Below are 23,541 nucleotides of genomic sequence, written 5' to 3' on the forward strand. Positions count from 1 at the left end.
TGGCAAATATTAGAAATTCCACTAACTCATTAAGAGTTCAGCAAATTCAATATAATATTGTTCAGCGTACATACTTAACCCCACAAAGAATAAGTAAATTTTCAGGCAAAGAACCCTCCCCCTGCCCTAAGTGTAAACATATGGGTGGTAACTTTTGGCATCTAATGTGGAAGTGTGGCGAAGTTCAAAAATATTGGGCTAAGATACAAGAGTTTATAGCTAAACTAGGTTTCCCGCAGCATGCATTTTCCCCTCGATCCTTGGTACTGGGAGTATGGTCTAGTGGAGGGTTGTCTGCTGACATGAAGAAGTTTGCAATTGTCTTAACCTCATTGGCAAAGGTATGTTTGGCCCGCACCTGGATGGCCGATATGGCGCCGGCAGGGGGGGACTGGATCCGCCTTGTTAACGAGGTATTTAAAAATGAGAGAGAGATATACTTGGTAAGGAATAGCATGGAGAAGTTCTATAAAATATGGGGATGTTGGTATAGATCCGTCTATTATGGGAATTAGATATAAGGTGAATATACGGTAAAAATATAGTATAGTATCTTTGAAGTAGTAATTGAGTGATGGAAAAAATAGTAAAAGATGATGCACAATATATCACACATTTTTACACGTTAAGGTTTAGGGGGTAATGAATTGAATCAATATTGTATTTGTCGTGATTAAAATGAGTAAGAGTAATAGATACCACGAATGATATGAATAAGCTTAATAATAAACCTGGAGGTTGATAAAAAAAACATAAAAAAAAAAATATATATATATATATAGTATGCACAGAATATCACATTAAGATATATAGATAGTTAAGTATTGAAGAAGAAATGTCTATGTTAAAACTGTACACGTGTAATAGAAATAATTGGCAACGGGTGTGATAATTTTTTTTTATGATAAATTGATATATACCATGAAAGTAGAACTACCCTGCAGATAGAACTATAAGGCGGGAATGTAGAGGCGGGTATCTAGATATATTTAAGTCAAGACTTAAAGTGCAATATGGAGTCAGACCATGTATGTTTAGTGTTTGTATGTACAATGTATGTTATTTTTTATTCATGCGTATTTTTGTATTGATGTAAGGAAAAATCAAATATTAAAAAAAAAAAAATATTTAGATGCAAAATTTGCACCTGTCATAGGTCATCCATAAACACACCCATAAACACAAAAGGCAGTATTTACAGTGTATGCAGATGCCCAGGCAATAGACACAGCTGCCTCCAGATCTACCTCAGAATCAGGCCTACAATGCACTATACTGCCCAAATGGTGCTGCCTGGATACTGCAAGGATAAAGTGCAATGCAAGATAATTAGTGATGTCTTCTGGTTGACCTTGCTGCAGGGGCAATTAGAAGGCATTACTAGCAATGCCATGCTGGGAATACAGCATGACATCCTCCGTTACTCTCCTGCATCGCCAAGAGTGTATGCACTAGCCGAGGGTCCTGTTGCCTGTCAGGTCAGATGGGTACACATCACTCTAGCGTGTACCGTGTACCCGGCTATAGGCACCAATTTTTTAAAGGCAAAATCAAGGTAAATAATATATTTTAATTGTTTACATGTTCTTAGAAATAGCACTATTATTTTACACATGTCAATTGCTTTGCTAGATTAATACTGTAAAAATGCACAGAGCAAAGTATAGAAGAGAAGAAAGTATTGTCTTTTTCTTATAATAAAGGATAGATGGCCATTACTAGATGCCCATGAAACGGTGGTGGTGATACCCCCTTTGCATCTTGTCTTGCGAGGGTATGTAGCCACAACAAGGAAAAACAGAGATCCCTGGCCTCTTCCCTCCCCCTACACGGCGGCAACACATCTCCATTTTCACAAATTAAGAACAATACTGCCACCTTCCCATCAGATGGCAGCAGACTGCAAATCATTGACCTGATGCCATCCCTGTGCCACAGGAACTGTTCACTCAGAAAGAATGGATTATGACATCGATTTTAATGTTGATTATGTTGTTTATTATGTTGATTAATATTATTTTGATGTTGATTATGATTATGACATCGATGCTTTGCGCAGCAGAGTACAAAGCCAACAGGACCGGAATGAGGTCCATGGTTTATTGCTTTAAGATAACATGACAAAAACACTAGTTAATAGCTTCATATTTTAGGGATAGATCAGAAACTTATGGTTGGAAACCAGGAATGATCCCAATTTGATGGAAAAGATTTTAGTATGAAGGTTACCACCATATTGCACTTGGGATCCAGTCAGAATGTCCTCATGAACATAAGTCCATCAAGAAAAACCAGACGGTGTGTTCCGCGGTCCCTGCCCTCTCTCCCTTTTTCCTAAACGCTCCCTTACCTGTCTCAGAATGAAGGCTACTACATCAGTTGACTCCCAGTAGCTGGCATGGAAGAGATGTGGTAGTGCCACAGTTGGAAAGGCAGTGAGTACATCAGGGCAATATAAGGCGTAGTCAATGCGCTTTGTTCCCCACCAGTTGGCTGTTACTATTGCAAAAAAAGACAAACAAAAATGAGAACTCATATGAATGATTTTGGGTAGTATTTTATATCCTTTCAAAACATAACAATGGTAAGGCCCTCCACCATGAAGTTTATGTGTGAGGATTTAAGATTTTTTTGTATGTTTTTTTAAAGTTGCTTTCAGGAGGAGATGTATCAAACCTTGGATAAAGTAAAGCTGGCCATACATCAGAAAGATCGATCTTAAGATCGATTGCGCTCATGATTGTGTACAATTTCCCTTGAAATCCCGGCAGTCCTTGGTGGTTTTTGGACACACAATCTGCATACAATCCATCATACAATCAGTCATACAATCCATCTGCAGCATGATTGTGTATACAAGATGTGCACACAATCTGCATACAATCCATCATACAATCAGTCATACAATCCATCTGCTGATTGATTGTATGATTGTGTACATAAGATGTGCACACAATCTGCATACAATCCATCTTACAATCAATTGAGATTGTATGATTGGGTACAATATCTTTCTGATGTATGGCCACCTTAAGATTTGTTACTAATGTTATATAGAAATATATTGCAACAAGCATTTAAACTTAGATATATGCCCAAATCTGAAGCTAGACACATCCCCCCAACGGTACACCATACTTACTAGGGAAGCCAATCCCGGGGCATTTTTTTAACCCCGGAATGAAAAATGTCCAATTCCAGTATTGGCTTCCCCCCCAAAAAAAATGCCCGGCCTCCCCGCATATTTACTTACATGTGCGGGTGCAGCTGGGAGCCTGGTGGGTGGGCTGTGCGTCCGGAAGCCAGGCAGGACGTAGAAGAATGGGCCAGAAGGGCAAGCAGGCTGTGCGGGCGCCCAGGATCAAGGCAGGCTGAGCAGGTGGCCTGCACAGGGTGACCTCTGACCTTATCATGCTACACAGAGCCACACAGTCAGGACAGGAGAAGCTGGGCAGGGTCTGAGCTGGTGCTCAGGCAATGCCAGGCATTAGACTGTGCATGCGCAGTCTAATCCTGAAATCCCAGGATTGGAAACTCCAATTCCAGAGTTTTTGAGGCTAAATCCTGGGATCTCGCCAATCCTGGGATTGGCCACCCTAATACTTTCCTACTTATATTGTAGCCTCTCCGGGAAAGCCCGAAGGGGCAACATGTCGGGGGGTCGGGATGAAGCTGATGTCACCAAGTTTCACTAAATGACATGAAATTATGCTCTTTGCATCATTTAGCTCCACCCCCATCACGGACCCACAAATCACAGTATTTCTGTCAGCAGGGGAAGGGAGGTGCGGGGCTCCAGGGAGCAAGTAAGAAACTTGCCCATCTTTCCAGGGGGCCAGGAGGGGAACCCGATTTTTGGGAGCTTCCCAGCTGATCCAGGAGGGTAAGCAAGTATACCATGCACACATTCTATTACCATCTCTTATCTCCGTAAAACTAGATTTAAAAGGTAGGCAGGTATGGATAATGTACCACCCATTCAGCTTCTATGTTTTTACAGGCTGAATTTGAAAAATTGATAGAAGTTTATTAGTTTGTAATTTATCTTCCACGCTTTGATACATCTTCTCCTAGTTTAGATTTAGAGTGAGTTAACCAATAATAAAAATGATCTAGCTACAGTATTTGCTTTATACACATTTGCTAGTAAGTATCCTTTGTTTTTTGAATCATGTATTCTTTATTAAATTGTTTATGAAAAAAAAAAAGAATAAGCAGAACATAAAGTCATCAGGTACATATCACATAGAAATAGATAATACTTGTGCATCAATGAGTTAGCAGTGCATTATACTGGTAAATGACAATAGGGTCAACAGGCATTACCGGTTATTACAGGTATTGCATCATACAGATGGAGCCAGCCTCAGCCAGCCCGACATATCGATAACGCTGGTGGGGGGCGTGGCCATGGCCGGGGACACGCGAGCAGTTCACTCACTTGCACGTTCAACTCATCAAGGCGGTGGGGAGCGGGGACTGGGTGCTTCCCTGCCCTTCTCCACTTCAGGGAGACAGGTGGGAGATAGCTGCAGGGCTTCCGACAGGATGGGACGTGGGAGCACCCCATTCTGTCGGACTCTGGCGAGGGGCGGCGCATTGTGATAGAATCATCAGGAGTCGCTGTAATGAGAGATGCTCCATCTGTAAGTTTTCCTGTTTTTTGTGTGTCTGTTAACACCGTATAAGTGTACTACGTCCCCTTGTATGACTTGCTTTGCTTGCCATGCTTTGGGCGTGGTGACTCGCAACACTCAGCACACTATTATACTCTAACTCTAACTTTACCATCCACTTGGATGGTAAAGTATGAAAAAATGTTGACCTTTATCATGTCGACCTATTGCTTGTGTTGATATTTTCACAACATTGACCTAACGTATACAGTATGTTGACCTTTTTCATATGTCTACCCAGTGTCGACCTGCCAACCGCACCCCCTATTCTTTCACAATACAAAGTTTTAATTGTCCTCTTTTTAGTTGCCCCAGAAATTCCCAATTGTAATATAACAAGATGAACGCGGCATTATGCACATTGGAAGTGGTTGCTGCTGATGACAGGTTTGTTTATATACAGACAGAGGTCATTGTTTAAGCATTTGAAAACTTGATGGACAAAAAAAACGGACTTTATTTGTATTAATGGCCCTTGAACCGTTCAACTTTAAATTTGCTGTCATAATGTGTCAGAGATTAAAACATTTTTCTATCATGGCATTTTCAGAATTTATGAGTAAAAAAAAAGAAAACAGAAGGGAGTCTAATCTATTAACATTCTGTAGGGATATGGACAAAGAGGATTAAGAAATTCTACAATATGTGATATAGGTGCAAGAAACTAAATCAAATGAAATCAAATAAAAATGTAGAGATTGCAGTTACAGTAACTGATTGTAATTAAACCGAGGGAGTGTGGTTAGTAGGCTCGTACAGTACACTGTAGGATGCACTACTAGACTAAGGCAAGAAATTATAAATAGTGATCTATCTGAATATCAGAACATATAAATGTAAATCCTATTGTTACATCAATAACAACTTTGATTTATATATTATATAAAATTCAACACTTATTTATTGTATATAATGAGTATAGAGATTTTGTACTTGCTCCTCCTTACAGACATATCGGGTGTACACACTAGTCCCTCCCTCCACAGGGTGGAGGGAGGGACTAGTGTGTGCACCCGATATGTCTGTAAACAATGTAATTCACAGTCATATTGGGCAGAATTTACTAAGAGTACGACTACATCTCAGTATTATTCATATTTTGAATACGACTGGCATCGGTATTTGTATTTGGTACCGTGTTTCCCCGATAATAAGACACTGTCTTATTTTTTTTTTTCGCTCAAAAAAGACCATAGGTCTTATTTTCGGGGGAGGGCTTATTTTAATAGACCTTTTGAAAAAATAGCCCCCCTGCGCCTTTAAGAAATTCCCCACTGCGCCTTTAAAACATTCAACTGCGCCTTTATGAAATGCCCCACAATTTAATGTGCCGGTATTTTACATTTTCCATGCCCCCACCTGTTTGTTTGTAGTTTAAATGGATATTCGTTGATGGCGCTGTGTGGTGAGCAGCAGCCAGCCAGTCAGCCGCGTGATGTGCGTGGCGCGATGTGCGCGGCGTGACGTCACGCCGCGCCTACCGCAATGCATCCCTGGGAACGGGAGCTGCGGTGCTGCTGGTGAGTGAGCGGGGGTCAGCGGGGGCCGAGTGGAGGGTACACATATGGTGTACATACAATTACATGGGAAAAATGGTAGGGCTTAATTTCGGGGGAGGGCTTATTTTGGACCAGCGTCCAAAATCTGGGGTAGGGCTTATTATCGGGGTAGGTCTAATTATCGGGGAAAGACGGTAGTAGTATTTTTGTTCCAAATTTACTAACCTGTCGTATTTATCGATGGTGTGTTTGGTTGTATGGAGTCGTATTTTTGTTTGCATATTAGTATTCGTATTTTGGTTTCCATATGTATCGCCCTATTTGCCCCCCCCCCCCCCTCTGAATCGGTGCCTGACTTTGGAGTGTTCTCCCAGCCATATAAAAAAAACACATGCTCCCTAGCTACTTGTGGGTTAGATAGGTATGGTATGGAGAGTGCAGGAGAGGTTGGAGTTTGCTGAGTTATCTAGTGATTGTTGAGTGGTTCATTTGTTTGAAAGTTGTCTTGTGGTTTGTGTTGTAATTTAATTTTGCATTAAGTCTTTATTTGCGAGTGAAGTTTATATGTGTTTGTGTGTGTATGTGTGAGAGAGAGAGAGGTAAGGAGAGGAGGTGTTTTGTCTTTTTATTTTTCAGTGTGTTGTTTGTTCTTGTGTATGCAATGTCTGCGTCTGATAGTGTAGTCAGATGGGGAGGATTAAATGAGGGATACGTAACCTCTGAGGCGTCTTCTTCGATACATGTGTCAGGACATCAGGTAGCAGCCCACAGCCCACAATAAAAACTTAATGTATAAATGAGTATCCATCTCTGTTTGTAACAAGCAGAGAAGTGTGTTTGTGTGCTTAATGGGCTTTTATAAGGCACACCTTTATTCGTTGGAGTAGCTGTGGACTAATATCTGAGTATTTTCACATGTGAAAATATTGAAAATGAAAGTGAAATACGCCTGGAAATCATGGAGTATTTTTCAGTCTTATTTTTTAGGATGTATACTTGTTTACATCTAGTATACGTATGTGTTTATAAATACGAATTGTTAGTAAATTTCAAATGAACATGGGAGTATATTTAAGATACAAGTCGTATTATTTAAAAATTTAACTTTTTAAAATGTCAACTTTTTTTTTAAGAAGTGCCGACATTGTTACAATGTCGACATTAATAGGCCTTATTGACAACAACGACGAAACGGCATCTAGAGATGAGATTCAGCATTTGGCTGAGTGGTGTTGTGCAAATAATCTCTTTCTTAACGCCAGTAAAAATAAAGATATTGTGGTGGATTTTTGTAGGAAAAAAAATCTAACCCGGTTATGCCGGTACAGATTAGTGGGACCAATGTTGACCGTGTCCCTAGTTTTACATTTTTGGGTATTCATATCTCTGAGGACCTGGTAAAAAAAAAGGCCCATCAACGCCTTTTTTTCCTCAGGATGCTGAAAAAAACAACAATTGCCACTACGCAAATTGGTAAATTTCTATCGCTGTGCAGTGGAAAGCATTCTGACCAGTTGTATCTCCGTCTGGTATGGAAATTGTACCATTGCAGAATGGAAGCTAATACAGAGGGTAATTAAACTGGCCCAACGGATAATGGGTACTACTCTCCCTGCTGCTGATGATATCCAGAGAAAGCGCTGTCTGCGTAGGGCGCACAATATCTTAAAAGATAGAACCCACCTGGCCTTCGGGTAGACGCTTTAGTTGTATGAGGAGTAGGACCAGTAGGATGAGGAATAGTTTCTTTCCTAGGGCTATTTTAGAATTAAATGCTAATTTGGGTCATGGGGGAAGGGTTAATGAGACTTAAATTTTATTGTTATTTGTATGTGAATTATTCAAAATTTATTGTATGTACGGATTTGGATGGATGCTAAACTGAGTTTTGTCGCCCTAACTCAGGGTGATGACAATAAAGCTGTATCTAATCTAATCATTTTGACTGGCTTTTAACTAGAGAAACATAATTCCCAATCCTTCGTGATTACATACTGTATTTTTCTCATACATATATTCAGAGCTCTTGAAAACTGACGGTGTAAAACTTTCCAAGATAGAATAAGCTAGCTCACCATGATAAATAATGCTGTAAAATGCAGGGCCTGCTCTACCATTAGGCAACTTTAGGCAGCTGCCTAGGGTGTCAGAATTTGCCTATCACAAAAGTAAGGATGTCTTTAAGGAAGATATCCTTGTAGTACTTAATGCAGGTGTCGGCTGTGGAACTTTTAAGATGCCACCTCCGCACTTTCACTTGAGGGGCTGGAAAAAGGGTATATGTCTAGCACTACCACCCTGGAATGCCTGTTTTTTGGGAATTCCAAAAGAGGTCTTGCCTGACCAGGATACACCTTTTATTTGTGTTATTGAAAGGTCAGTGAGGTCTGTTGGTGTTTTAAAGAATTAACATCTCTGTGTATCATCCGTAAACAGACGGGTTGGTGGAACTGAATAAGATCTCAGTTTGATGCCTACTCCATGCCTCAAGTTGGCGAATTGGTAGACAGCCGAGCGAAAAGCCAATATTTAACTCTTGACCTGACAAAAGGGCACTCGCAGACACTTTCAACTGATGCTGCCAAAGCAAAAATAACCTTCACTACACCAGAGCAGAGGGATTGTTCCAATATTAAGTGCTACTCTTTGGTTTACATAGAACCCTTGAGACCTTCCAGCGGGCCATGAATAAATTGCTTCAGCCTCACCAGGAATATGCAGCGTCTTTCATTGAGGTCATCCTCATCTTTAGCTCAGATTAAAGACTCATCTTCGAAGGGTAGAGTCAGTTTTCTAGTCTACAGGGCACGGGTTTATGGCTAACCCTGAAAAGTTTACAAAGCACATGGGGTATAGGAAGGGGACAGATTAAACACCACCCCAAAAGTTGAAGCAACTGCAACATGGCCTAAGCCAGAATGAAACTTGCAGCGCGGAACGTCTCTTTTTCTAGCGGGTTATAACCTCCAGTTTAGACTCAGTGCTAAAGAAAACCTCAACCAATAAGATAATATGGTCTCAACCAGCAGAAGCTATATGCCAAGATTTGAGGCAAGCTTTATGTGAAGAACCTGTGTTGCAAGCATCTGACTTTCGTAAAGATATAGGTTCAAATGTAATAGGGTAAGAAATTTAGAAAGTGAGAGATTTGGTAAGAAATCTCCATTTTTTTTTAAAGCGGCAATCATTTACACTGCACAATCAAACTGTTTTTGCAGTGTAAATGATTGCTGCTTTAAAAAAACTGGAGATTTCTTACCAAGTCTCTCACCCTATTACATTTCACCCATTATCTGTTAAGGAGAGAGTATCGGCTGATTATTGACCATGCATCCTTATAGTGGATACGCATGAACAAAGAGGTTAATGCTCATGTGACCTGTTGGTTTTTGGCTCTACAGCCATGCAAAATTGAGGTGCAACATCACCCTGGGGAGCTACACTTCAACAAAGATGCCCTTTTAAGAAAATGTATAAATCCAAATTTAGTTTAACAAAACTATATTGTCATATTTTGATTTGATAAAAATGTATTTACCATCTAATTACAATGATATAATAAAAGCTTTTTTTCTTTTAATGCTCAAGTATTCCTGTATGTTAATTGAAGTATCCTGGTAAAAATGTATCAAATCCTGTAGTGAGAGATAAAGGGAAGATAGATAAAGTACCAACCATTCTTCAGGGTATATTTACAAAAAAGTGGGTTTATAAAAGTCAAGATGTTGCCCATAACATCAAACCAGATTTTAATTTTCATTAATCCAGCAGTTTCTATGCTGCTTATTGCATCTATTGCTTATTTTTGGAGCAGGCCCAGTCACAGGAGGTGTATAGGTGAAAATATACACTGGGTCCCAAACATTCAAGTAGCACTAGTGCAAATCACCACAGATGGCAGAGGTGTGATCTGTAGATAATTTCAAATAAACCCCCCTGAGAAAGCATGGACTGTGTGGCATATTGTCAACAGGGGGCACTGCTGTGTGGCATATAATGTGAATTGGAGGTATTACTATGATATAATAGTAATGGGGAAGGCACAATGGGAATTGGAGACACTTTTCTTTATGACATATTGGAAATTGTGGGACACTACTGTGTTTCATAAAGATAATTGAGGGCACTGCTGTAAGGCATGAGGTGACCTGACCACATTTTATAACATAACTGCATTAATTAGCATAATATGTACTGGAGGAACCGTTATTTCTACTGTGTTTGTCCATGGGGCTTATAGCATACATTAATATGAGGGGACAGGAATGTGACCAAGGGGGCAAGGTGGGGTGGAATGTATTTCTACTGCTAGATCCGGTCAAGAGGCAAATTGGAATGATGCATATAAACTGTGTGCCCACAAACCAGATGCTGGTTGAAATAGAGACTACTAGTAACGCTAATCTAGTTGGATTTGCCGGTTCTTACTTAGATATTGGAAAGCTGGTCCTGTGTAAACCATTGCATTTTTGTGTTTCCAGAGTTTATATTTTCACACTACTCTTTAGAAAATCATGGGAACAAGGTAATAAAACAATAACAATGTATAACATGCTTTTCCATATATTTTACAGTAGTATGGATCAACAGAAGTCATTGCTTACTGTTGGCTATTTTTGCAGTTGGCAAGCTTTCTGAAGAACTCGACATTTCACTGTTCATGCTTAGAAGGCTTGATCGTCTGGGTTTTGCTTGTGTTGGGGTTGAGACGCTGGACTGCACTGGAACCTCAGTAGAAGAATTGTTGTTTGTGGTATTTTCTGCAAATGCCGCGCTACAGTCTTGAATTGCATCCACTGGAGAGGAAAGATAGGAAATTAAGCACTGTTATCTAAAGAAAACACATTTGTCTCAAATACCAGCAAAGAACATTGTACAGTTGATCAGCAGAGATTGGTTATTGTAGAGACCAGGCTGAGTCTGTAGAAGCACCTGGATCCATGATGATGATGCAGCTGGCCAATTTATTGAGAACCAGTGACTCCCTCAACTATGTATAATCAATAGGTGCTCTTTAATCCCAAATACCTTCTTTTCTAAATTGTGATTTTTTTTTACAGGAGGGTGCATAGTATAGGCATAGTTAAAAGTTATTTATCAGTACACCAAATATGTTATTGACCACTCATATCCAGCTTGCAAACCTCAAGACATGGCTAATATAACAATAACTCTCATTGATGAACTGAAAATTCTGTAGACTATCAGGGCATGATTCTGTTTTGTACAATAATGCTACAAATTGTATCACTGATGCAGATATTCAGGGTATTCAATCCCACCAGAATTAGTTCGAATAGTCGAGTTTTGCATTTTTCGTTTTGCTCAACATCCAAAATGCAGCACGACAATTCGAGTTTCCACCGGTTCAAAGTGTAAATCATCAGTGACTCCTCCTGTCGACGTTTGACCACTGAGGCGAGCTGTAGGCATGCCGATCTCGCCTTCCCGCCTCGACAGATACTTTATAAACCCATGATCCTCGTGGGTTGGTGGCATTTCCTCGATTCGCCTGGGATGTTTATAGCTTGTCAGTGGGCCACGACAGCACTTGGAAGTGTGATGCAGGGAATTATCCCACACATTTTCAAATTAAAGAAACAAGTTTTAAAAATCACCATTTAAGGGAGCAGCAAGTGGCCATAGGAACTGTTCAGTACAGTATATACCCCAATACAATATACAATAGTATATACCCCATTACAATAGCGTCAAAATGTATAAGGGGTATTCTAGTGATGCATATGTACTGTGCCATTCATTAAACAACTAAACTGTTCATAAGCTATGTTTCATAATATCCGGTAATCTTCAAGCATGCTTCCGGAAGGCTACTGAAATAGATGTTCCAGCAACAAACTTTGGAAATCTGAAGTACAGTACTTTCACATCACTTTTGTAAAGTTAACCATGTAATGTAAGTATTAAAAACTCCAAAAATATGAGCTGAGAAGAGTTGCATAAACAAAAAATCTTGTGGTTTGGGAATGGGCATGCTTTTGGGGCAGATTTACCTTATCACGACTCCTGAAAAAGGCGAGTTAAAAAAGGTAAGAGACTGGCTTGAAGCAGTCGAGCAGCTGAACAATAATCCACATTGAATAGGCAGATGAAATATCCCGAGAAATCTCACCCAAATATGCTCGACGATTCAAAAATTGCTCATCTCGACAAGCGAGCAAAACTAAACCACAAATCAGGTGAGCTCAACTCGAAAATCGAGAAAAAGTCAATATGAAAAAACGAGCTCTGAGTAACGGAATTTCCAGTGAAACAAGTTAAAAATCTTGACAAAATGACATGCTCGAATGGGATTGAATACCCCCAAAGTGCTCAAATATGCAAATGCTATGGTAAGCCGCCTCCATGTGTGTGAGTGTGGGAAGGACTGTGTAAGAGTGAATACAACCGTTCTATTTATCTGAGTATTGTGGAGATCTGACGGATGGACCTTGCACACTATAACATCGACAAAATATTGGGGAACATCAGTGGCTTACATGCATCCTGCGTCATACAGATAGATTTAAGGGGCCCATTCAGAACTGATTGCAGGGCTACAACTTTTTGAAGCCCAGCGATTAGTTAGCTCACTCCCCGCCAGACTGAAATCCCTCCCCTGTACATAGCTGCAAATGCCATCTAAGCCATGCAAAGAGGGGAAAATCCATTTAAATTCATTCAACATTGATGAATTCCCCCCACCCCATGCAGAGCACCACATAATCACGACTTACTCGACCCTGCCATGGGGAGATTGGGGCCATCTGTGTTTTTGGTGGCACTCCCAGAAAATGTGGACATTTCAAGAAGTTTTTATTTGATTAAAGCATATAGTTTTATATTAACTATTGTATTATAAAGTATCATGCTGTAGACCAGATGACGACCGCATCCCATGTATGCAATGTCGTTCCCCCCACCTGCTTGATGCTGCACTGTAATCCACAAAAAATTCCTAGTGTGCGCAAGCATACTTGGCCAATAAAGTTGATTCTGATTCTGATCTGTGTCTTAGGGACAACTTACAGATGTAGCCACAATGTGTAAGCATGTGCATTTGGTTGTAGGCATGTAAAAGCCACAAATACTGACATTTACATTTAACAAAAATTATTTTAATATGTTATATTCAGTATAGTTTGGTAAACCACTAACTACCTACAGTACAGTAGGAGGCGGATGTAATAGGGTACGAGTTTACCGCAGGATGCACATCGATCTTGCACATTTTTTTAAAAGAGCATTCATTTACCAGGCAAAAAAAACCCTGGTTTGGCCTGGTAAACAATTACCACTTAAAATAACAGTCAGAGATCAGCAGGCAACCCACACCTCTGGCAAACTCAGACCTTATTACATATGCCCCCATATCTCAGATAAAGTGACATAGGGCTAGAGCAGGACCACAACATAAGCATGGTACACATCATGACAATATTGGCACTATTTATGCCAATGGCGTAAATCTCATGATTTCCTCACATATAAGACTATCTACCACTCCTACTGCAATGCTTTGGACACTGCCAAACAAACATAATTCCAATCTCTCATCTCCTCTCATGCCACCAACCCTAAGCGACTTTTTAACACATTTAAGTCTTTTCTGTACCCTCCACCTCCTCCTACACTAGCTACCATCAATGCAAAAGAACTTGCCTCCTACTTTAAAGACAAGATTGATATCATCCTAGATGAAATGGTATGCTCTTCTGCAGCCTCTAACTAGAGATGAGTTGTCCGGATTCCGTGGAATCCGAATCTCTCCAAACAAAAATAAAATAAAAAAATCAATTTTGCTCTTCTTTATTGTTTGTGTACTGCACCCCAATACACCATATACTATACTTTCAGAAGTTCTGTGTGTGATTGTTCTGCCTCCACGCAGTGTTGTGCAAGCTGCTCCTTAATATATTAAAATTCTTTAGCTCTTCTTTATTGTTTGTGTGTACTGCACCCCAATAAACCATACTGATACTGTCAGAAGTTCCGTGTGTTCCATGTCAGCTTGCTGCAATGTCTGGAATGGGCTGGAAATTAATGTTATTGAGGTTAAAAATACTCTAGGGACAAAAAAAATGCAAAAATTACGTGATTTGGGCGTTTTTTGACCATTTTTGAAAAAATCCAAATCCAAAGCCTTTCTCCGCCGCTTGATAAAGCCAAATACAAGACCCGGCGATGAATCCAAATCCAAATCTTTGGCCCCAGCAACCATCTCTACCTCTAACCTACTTACTTCCCCACCTAAACCCTCTGGTATCCACACTATTCTTATCCTCCTACGCCACTACCTCTCCTCTTGATCCTATACTTGCACAAGTCATTAAAACTCTATCTCATGTGCTTATTCCAACCTTAACTAAAATCTCTCTCTTGTTATTGGTACTTTTCATTCTCTGTTCACACATGCAGTGTATCTCCCAATCTGAAAAATTCTGACCCTAACTCTCTCTCTACCATCCTATCTCTCAGCTCCCATGCCTCTCCAAGCTACTCAAGAGACTCGTTTACTCTTGCCTCACACACTTTCTTAACTCTCACACCCTATTAGACCCAATTCAGTCAAGCTTTAGTTCCCAACACTTCACTGAGACAGCACTGACTAAAGTGGTGAATGATCTGGTCAATGCCAAGTCTGAATACCATTACTCACTACTCATTCTTTTAGAACTTTCTGCTGCATTTTACACTGTTGATCACACTCTTCTCATACATACAAACACTACACTCCCTAGTTCTTAATGATACAACCCTTTCCTGGTTCTCATTTTACCTATCTGTGTTCGCTTCTATGATTTCACCTCCTCTTCACTACCTCTATCAATCAGAGTTCCGCAAGACTCAGTTTTAGGTCCTCAGATTTTTTCAATCTATACATCATTTCATAGAAAACTAATCAGCTCTTTCGGATTTCAGTATCATTTGTATGCGAACCATATTCAAATCTATCTATCAACCCCAGAGTTGTCACCAGCGGTTTTGGTCCACCTTAAACTCAATATTTCCAAAATGGAATTAATTATATTACCGTCAGCCAAGAACAGTTACCATCCTGATATCTCCATAACTGTTGACAACTCGATAATCTACCCTACCCCCACAAGCTCATTGCCTAGGTGTCATCTTCAACTCTGAACTGTCCTTTGTTCCTCACTTTCTATCTGTCTCCAAATCATGTTACATGCATCTAAAAAAAACTATCCAAAATATGACCCTATCTTACACAAGACAATACTAAATCTCTTATCCATGCACTCATTATATCCTGCATTGATTATTGCAATAGTCTCCTAACCGGTCTTCCTAAGAACAGACTCTCATCACTGCAATCCATTTTAATTGCTGCTGCTAGGCTGATCTTCCTAGCAAGGCGTTCATTGTCTGCTGATCCGCTTTGCCAGTCCCTCCATTGGTTGCCTGTATTTTACCATATTCAATATAAAATACTTCTACTCACATATAAAGCTATTAACCATACTACACCAGCTTATTTCTCTCATCTCAAAATATCTCCCAATTCAACCATTCCGCTCTGCATAAAATCTGCATCTTCTATGATCAGCTGTAGTGTAATGAGTGACAGAACAGGATGTCGTTCCTTTGATAAGCTACTCTAATATTATCACCTCTGGACAAGTAACTGGGGATTTCCAACTAATTACTTATAATACCAGGATGTCACCACACAGTATGAGTAGCATGGAAATATTAGATGGAATTCTCCATATCTAAAGAGCCAATTTGTAGACTGATGAGTTAAAAGCTAGTTGCATGGCTCATATGCCTGTCACACGGAATCATTTTTCTATCAGTCAAGCCTGACAGAGGAGAAATGGGGGGGGGGGGGGTGCAGCGGCACGACTGAGTAGCACAACATAAAATGTACTGCTGAGTGGTTCATGATTAAAAGAACATTAGATCATTCACACCACTATGTACCATCATCGTTACTTATTGTAGGCAACTAACTTCATTAGCCAAAGCCACAGATAAGATATTGTATACTGTGCTTCTATCTGCACACTCAACATAAATCTAAATTTATGCCCTGATAAATGAAAGTTCAGTTGTAATCATGTATCAGTGCTTCAGCATCTGATCGCTCTACCTAAACTACCCTAAAGCTGTTTGTGCTCTATTTCAGAATTGTGGGCCGGCCAAGCTACAATTGAAACAACTGTTTGCAAAACTGGATTTTATTGTAACTCTCTTGGGAATCATGATTCATGAGCACAGCATTAGCGCTATCAATTATTTACTTTGCAACACAGATATGCCTGCACCAAGTGGAACTAATTTGCTTTTAGATGGGATGCTTTTAAATTCAGAATTTACAATAATGTATAGTATAGAACATATGAAAAATACTAAATACATACTGTAATACAGTTAGCATATTCAAGCTTTCTGTTTACAGAGTTCATACTTATCTACCCTCCTGGAATGGCCGGGAGGGTCCAGAAATCGGGTACCCCACCTGGCTGCCCGGAAGGTTGGGAAAGCCTCCTGCATTTAGCGGGGCCCCTACATCAACCCCCACACCCACTCCCTCTGCTGGTCAAATACCGCATTCATGGCTCTCCAGGAGGGGAGACTCATAAGGTAGGTAAGTATGACTTATTAATGATTTGCTATGTTGCTTTCTAAATAGACTTGAAACCCACCTATTTATTGGTCATTACTTGTTGGCTGTGGGAATTCCCACAGCCGGTGCAAGGTTTCTCAGCACCCTAGGCACAAATTTTGTTTTCTCCCCTCCCAAGGGCCATCTTAACAACTGTAAAGGCCCTGTGCAAAGGAATGCATTGGAGCTTCTAATTACCCGTTGCTGGAAATAAAAACAGTAAAATAAAGTAGTCCCCCCACAGCTCCTGATGTACTGCTACTAGCTTGTCTGGGCCATAGCTGAGGGTGCCCTAGTAGTGCCAATCAGGGCTGCAACCAGGAATTTTGGGTCCCGGGACTGATTTTCACACCAGGCCCTATGGGCACCCCGCCGCGGACCCCCAACCCCCCCCTTCACTTACTGCCTGACTCAGCAGGTCCCAAAGCACAGCCTGGATTCTTCAATGGAGGACGCCAGCAGCCAATTAAAATGCAGCACCGGCGGGTGAGCCAATCAGAGCTTGTGTACCGGCAGGCGCTCCGGTTGGCTAATGGTACACAAGATCTTATTGGCTCAATAGCTGGGGCAGTATTTTAATTGGCCATCAGCTTCCTGCATTGAAGAAGCCAGGCTGAGCTTCGGGACCTGCTGAGGACCGAGCGCAGCACAGGCAGCACACAGTGGAGTGTTGCTGTGGGCAAAATGAGCTGCCCGAGCCCTTCCAGAGGCTGGGGCCCGGGACAGCTGTACCCACAGCATCTCCCTGTCGGCAGCCCTGGTGCCAATCACATGGGAGGGGGAACATATTAACAGCTGCCTGTATGGACAAAACTAGGGATGCCAATCCCAGGGCATTTTTTAAATTAAATTCTGGGATTCGGGATTGAAAAATGCTCAATCCTGAGATTCCTGGGATTGGCCTCCCTAAATAAAAAAACGTAGCTGCTTCCAACTAGTCCCCCCACCAATCCTCCTCATCCCCCCTGGCGGCACAGCGGGCAAGTGACCAGGTGACAGGGTACAGCAGAGACAGAGTGGGCTGGACAGCCATCACTTCACACTGCGCTATGCACAGCCGCAACGCTGGGGGTCAGTACTAGTAGCCAGGCAGCACATCTGAGCCATATAAGGTGCTCAGTGCTGCCCGGCTTTTGAGAAAGAAGTGAATTTTGCATGGCCGCAGAAATGCCAGAATTGAGAGCTCCAATCCCGAATTCAAATCCCGCCTATTTTAGGCCAAAATCCAAGGATCCCGCCGATCCTGATTCCGGGATAGGCCTCCCTAGACAAAACTAGAAGCACTAATGCAGTGGTTCCCAAAATGTTTGGAATCATGGCACCCTAAAGTATCAGATTTTTTTACAGCACCTGTGGGCCAAAACTTTCTTAATCAAAAATTTTGCACAAAAATATTAAATGAGGTAAATAGAGTTGGCATGTCATCCTGAGGTTCAATTATGTGGTGAGGGGCAGGATTCACTTCTGTTTGCCCATATATTTTATGACTCTAAGCCACCAGCACTTGTTTTTTCTATTACCTTGATCATAAATGATTTGAATTCATCCTGGGCCACTAATTCAAAGGCACTCCTGCAAGTGTCACACAGCACACAGGTTGGGAAGGACTAAAATACCTGTATAAGGTTGTAAGTAAAAGATCTATTTATAATAAGTGTGTGAGTATGTAGATAGAAATAAGGATTACGTTGGGTGTGATAAACTATATAGAAAGATAGACGAGTATGTGAAAGGAATGTTTGATTGTACAACTAAACTAAACTAAAAATGAATTAAAATAAATTAAGTAAATATGTATATAAAGAAAAAAAAATAAAAAATACAGTACAAAATAAAAAAAATAAAAAATAACATAAAATGCTGCTACTGTACAGTCGCCATATTGAATAGGTATGCTTCACTCGCTAACCAAAATGGCAACTGTCTGCACTCCTGCAATTGAATTCCACCCATACAGTTTTGTATTATAACATTGTAGCATAAAGACCTCTATTGCGGTGCTTTGACATTACTGTCATGGTCAATATTTAAAGTGTCTCCAATTTAAATTTGTTCTTAGTCAACATAAATTTATGTTATTTAAGACAGAATGACATATACGGGGAAACCAAGCCAACTAAATGCCATTTCTGCAATAGCAATTATAATTGACAGTTACTGTACTTCATAAAAACACACTAAGCTGCACTTCACCCTAGGGAACGGCTATTATGTAAAGCAATCAGCTTGTATTGTCATTTTAGAAATAAAAGATGCTTAGCATATGATAACAAAGAACTACTTCACATGTGATTACTGTATGTTAAGCTTCCTTTAGCTGTTACAGTGCAATAGCAGCAATCCAAATACAGTACTAAGACAATTATATAGAAATGTGGCTAGGGTGCCGGATGACTGCCTGACAATCGTGATCCTGACAGTCAGTATACCGACATTGGAATCCCGACTCCAGGGGGAGCTGGTGACCAAAACAGCTTATCCCCCACCAGCCCTTCCTGCCCGACAGCTGTTTCGGAGATATGACTATTTCATCAAGGGCACAAAGAACAGTAAAACAAGCCCATAGCTAAATATGGAACAGGGTGCCTGCCAAAACTAAGCTACATCTGTGTCTCACCTGCATCACGCCCTTCCGTGCAACCTCCCATCATAGACCCTCCATCAAAGGTAGATGCTAAATTGTAGTGGGCTAAAGGACCTTCCATGCCCAGAGGGAGGAGCAAGGCCGGGGGGCTTGCTCCTTCACTATCCACGCCACCACTTCATTATCTGGAACAAAGCAACATCTGAGAGTTATTTGAAACAGCAAATAACTCCGAGAGGTCTGAGACCGAGAATCTTTCCCTCCTACGATCTGGCGAATGATTCGCTTAAAAACGAGTGGGAGAAAATACTTACCACATGCTCCCTAAGCCTCCTTAATGTCCTGGTCAAGCATGATGAGATCATGCTTGGCAAGTATGCACAGGAGATTGCCACCCTGAGTGACAAACTCAAAAACTTTGAAAATCTTGAAAAGTTCCAGAAAACGTATCAAAAAATCAAGTCAGACTTAGAAGGCTTAGAAAGGGAACTTATAAGCCGGAAAAAAGGCAAGTTACAACGTGACCTAACTGACTTTCAGACCAATGAGGTCTACAAATGGAACACTGTTAATAAAAGGAGGTCCCCACCCAGTGTTACAGGGTACACTACATCTGATGTAGAATCCTCGGAGGGTGAACAATCGGGAGCCTCCTACATGGGAAAAAATAGACGGGATTTTTTAGGGGTGACCCCCAGAGACCACAGAGAGAATCTAGGTTGGGATGGAGGAGGATCAGGCGGGGAAAGAAGAGGTAAAAGAGGTCAATACAGGAGGTAATACCCCCAGACTCATTAAAAATTATGAATCTGACTGACAACATTTTAACAGAAGCCCAAGTATCTGTCTTAAATAAGGGTTTATCTTTTTCACCTATGAAAATCCTAGACAGGTTTGAGTATCAAAAAGACCTGCACCTCTTCGCAAGGAAATTACTCCTTAAAAAATTATTTAAACGGAAATCTGAACAAATACCGAGTTCTCAGACAGATACCACTCCATGTACAATGACCAATGACCAGTTACAACCCCCAATAGATTCTTTCTTTGATAATGATGACATACAGGCAGTAGCAACACTGCAAGAATTGGCGGATGAGGCAGAGGCTGACACTCCCATACCCACACAACATCCAGGTATGCCAGCCACTAAGTTGAAAAAGAAATCAACTTTTTCACCTGATTTCTCTGTGTGCCCCCCTGTCAAGGTCTATTTAGAACTAGTGAGTAAGGAATTTGACAAAATTGAGGCTAACAAAAACACCTACCATTTCAAAGATAACCTCACCAGACCTGAAAGAGAAGCCTTACATAAAATCCAGGGTTGGGAAGACACAATTGTAAAACCCTCCGATAAGGGGGAGAATGTCGTTCTCTGGTCACGCAAGAAATACCTGAAGAAACTGAGGAGACAATTGAGCGATACATCATGCTATAAAAAATTGTTCTCCAATCCAACTGATGACTTTACAAAACAATACCAGAACATAATAGATCAAGCAGCAAAAGATGGGGTGATTGCGAAATCTCAGCATGAATTTTTGAAAATAAAGAGTGTAAAGATACCCACATTGTATCTATTGCCAAAAATGCACAAAAATTAAAACAACCCACCGGGGCATCCCATTGTGTCCGGCATAGGAGGTTTGACCGAAAGGGCTAGTCAATTCGTAGACCAAACCCTACGACAGTTTGTCAACACCTTACCCTCCTATGTCCGGGACACAATGGATGTGCTTACCAAAATACAGGGGATCACCCTTAGTGAGAGTTCCTGGCTTATAACTTGTGACGTGGAAAGCCTGTACACAAGCATAATACACAGCTATGCTGTACAGGCATGCAAATATTTCCTAAGCATGGAACTTGAAACCCCTTTTAATGACTTCATCATTGGACTGCTAAGATTTGTTCTGTCCCGGAACTACTTCGTCTGTGAGGACCAGTTCTACCTCCAGGTGCAGGGGACTGTGATGGGGAGCACTTGTGCCCCCACGTACGCCAACCTGTACCTGGGGTGGTGGGAACGTGAACGGGTCTTCACAGACGAAAATGAAATGTACACGGTACATGTACAGTTATGGCTGCGTTACATCGATGATCTCCTCATAATATGGGAGGGAGATGCCACTCTATTTACTGACTTCATCAACAAATTGAATCTGAATGAGTTACACCTCAAGCTCACGTACAATATGAGTCAACGAGAGGTGGACTAACTGGATCTAAAGATCAGCATGGACCCAGATGGCTCGCTCACAACAGATTTGTATTGCAAAACCACAGCGATTAATCCACTCTTACATTCGAGTAGTGCACACTTCCCCCCGGTTATTAAGGGTCTCCCGAAAGGGGAATTACTACGCACTAAGCGTAACTGCTCTAAAACAACAACCTATGAGGAAAGAGCGGATCAATTAAGCATAACACTCAAAAACCGGGGTTACAGCAACAGAATGGTACGTAGAGCCAGAAAGGAAACAGAGGGGTACAATCGCGATCAACTCCTAACACCCAAACAGAAAACCGACTCAGAACAAAAAGAAAAAGTCAGATTCATTGCCACCTTCTGCCAGGAGTGGCAGGAGGTCCAAACTGTACTTAATAAACACATACACATTCTAAGGAGAGACAAAGACTTGAAAGAAATTCTGAATGACAGAATAGACATCAGTTGGAGAAGGAGTACCACTTTGAGAGACACACTGGTACATAGCCACTTGGAGAAAGAAAAACATCCCCTAATCTACAAAAAGGGTTCCTTCAAATGTGGCACCTGCAGAATATGCCCCTATATGATTCCCCAGAATTCGTATCAGGACAGATATGCCAAAATTTGGAAAATACGACACTACATCTCATGCGAGACAGCAGGCATAATATACAACCTGGAATGCCCCTGTGGGAAACATTATATAGGGAAAATGCGCAGACCCCTACGAAAGAGAATCTCGGAACATCTTTTGAGTATAAAAAATGCAACCAGAGACCAACGAAATTTCGAAACGCTCACGCCAGTAGCAAAACACTTTTTAAAACATCATCAGGGCAATGCCAGGGGGTTGAAGGTTTTTGGGATGGTAAAGGTCGATATGGGCATACGGAGAGGAGATTGGGACCAGGAACTCCTGAAGCAGGAGACCAGGCTCATCTTCCTCATGAATACCATGACTCCAACTGGCCTCAATGAGGAAAACAATTATACAGTATTCCTCTGTGGCAATTAACCATAATCAACTCACTGGGATATCTCCCCCCCCCCCTTTTTTTTTTTTGAAAAAAGTATAAAGGGTCCAATCAGCTTTGAAATGTCCCAAGTATGACCTAGCAACATACAGAATGAAAACACTTTCAACCTAAATAATATGTCCCCGCACAGTGAGCACGAACAAGAGTATACATTACATATCTCTCCCACACCAACTAATACCTATTTACTATATTAGAGCATTGACCTTAAACACTTATTTATAAGTTTACTCCCCCACTCTTTGAATCAATTCTCCATAATGAATACACAGCACTGATTTCATAGTTTACACTTATTTTCACACCCTGTTTTTCTTGTTTATTTATTTCTCCTTTTTTTCACCAGTTTAATCCTTTAAAAACTATAAACACACCCGAACACATACTGAACTGAGCAGAGTGTACTCTTGCTCCTCATTCTCTTCTCCCTTTTATATATTTATGTCTTCACTATGATATTTCTTTAATGCACTCAGGTTCAGATTTTTCCAAATTATATCACCTGGTCACCATCATATGTTTTTTTCTGCTCATATATGTTTCGATCTTGCTCACTATGCACGCCAGGAATTCCAAATAACGATGTCTTAAAAACCCATATATAACTTTGGGCACGTTACATCAATATTAATTTAACAAGAAAAGATACCTAATTGTGTACGTGCAATAAGTGGACATAAAGCTGGTCGACTTGTCGACATACCATTACTCCCCTGTCTTTCCCCTGCCTCTGAAATCCTCATTTTGTCAATGATATGTCTACAAAAAACTTCTTTGAAAAATTCTCTGCATATTTTCCGACCTCCCGTGCCATGGATAGGGTATTTCTCTGTACGCAGGCACTATAAGGCATGAAACATACGAAAAACCAATGAAGAGCAATAAATATAAATAAAGATAAAA

General features: G+C 40.8%; 1 protein-coding gene across 3 annotated transcripts in view; it reads right to left on the reverse strand.

Annotated features, from left to right (window-relative positions):
* PITPNM3 (PITPNM family member 3) overlaps positions 1-23,541 on the reverse strand; it is a 497,692-nt gene that overhangs the window by 23,997 nt on the left and 450,154 nt on the right. For all 3 annotated transcript variants that reach the window (XR_014470310.1, XR_014470311.1, XM_083172255.1), the window contains exons 11-12: positions 10,780-10,971; positions 2,351-2,499 (exon numbers count right to left, since the gene is read on the reverse strand). Coding sequence is in view for 1 of the 3 variants with exons in the window: in XM_083172255.1 (XP_083028381.1) it covers positions 2,351-2,499; positions 10,780-10,971 (341 nt within the window). In the remaining 2 variants the exon portion in view is untranslated. The remainder of the gene's footprint in view (positions 1-2,350; positions 2,500-10,779; positions 10,972-23,541) is intronic.

The sequence above is a fragment of the Crinia signifera genome, chromosome 2, assembly GCF_055691185.1.
Source record: "Crinia signifera chromosome 2, ASM5569118v1, whole genome shotgun sequence".
Classification (NCBI taxonomy): domain Eukaryota; kingdom Metazoa; phylum Chordata; class Amphibia; order Anura; family Myobatrachidae; genus Crinia; species Crinia signifera.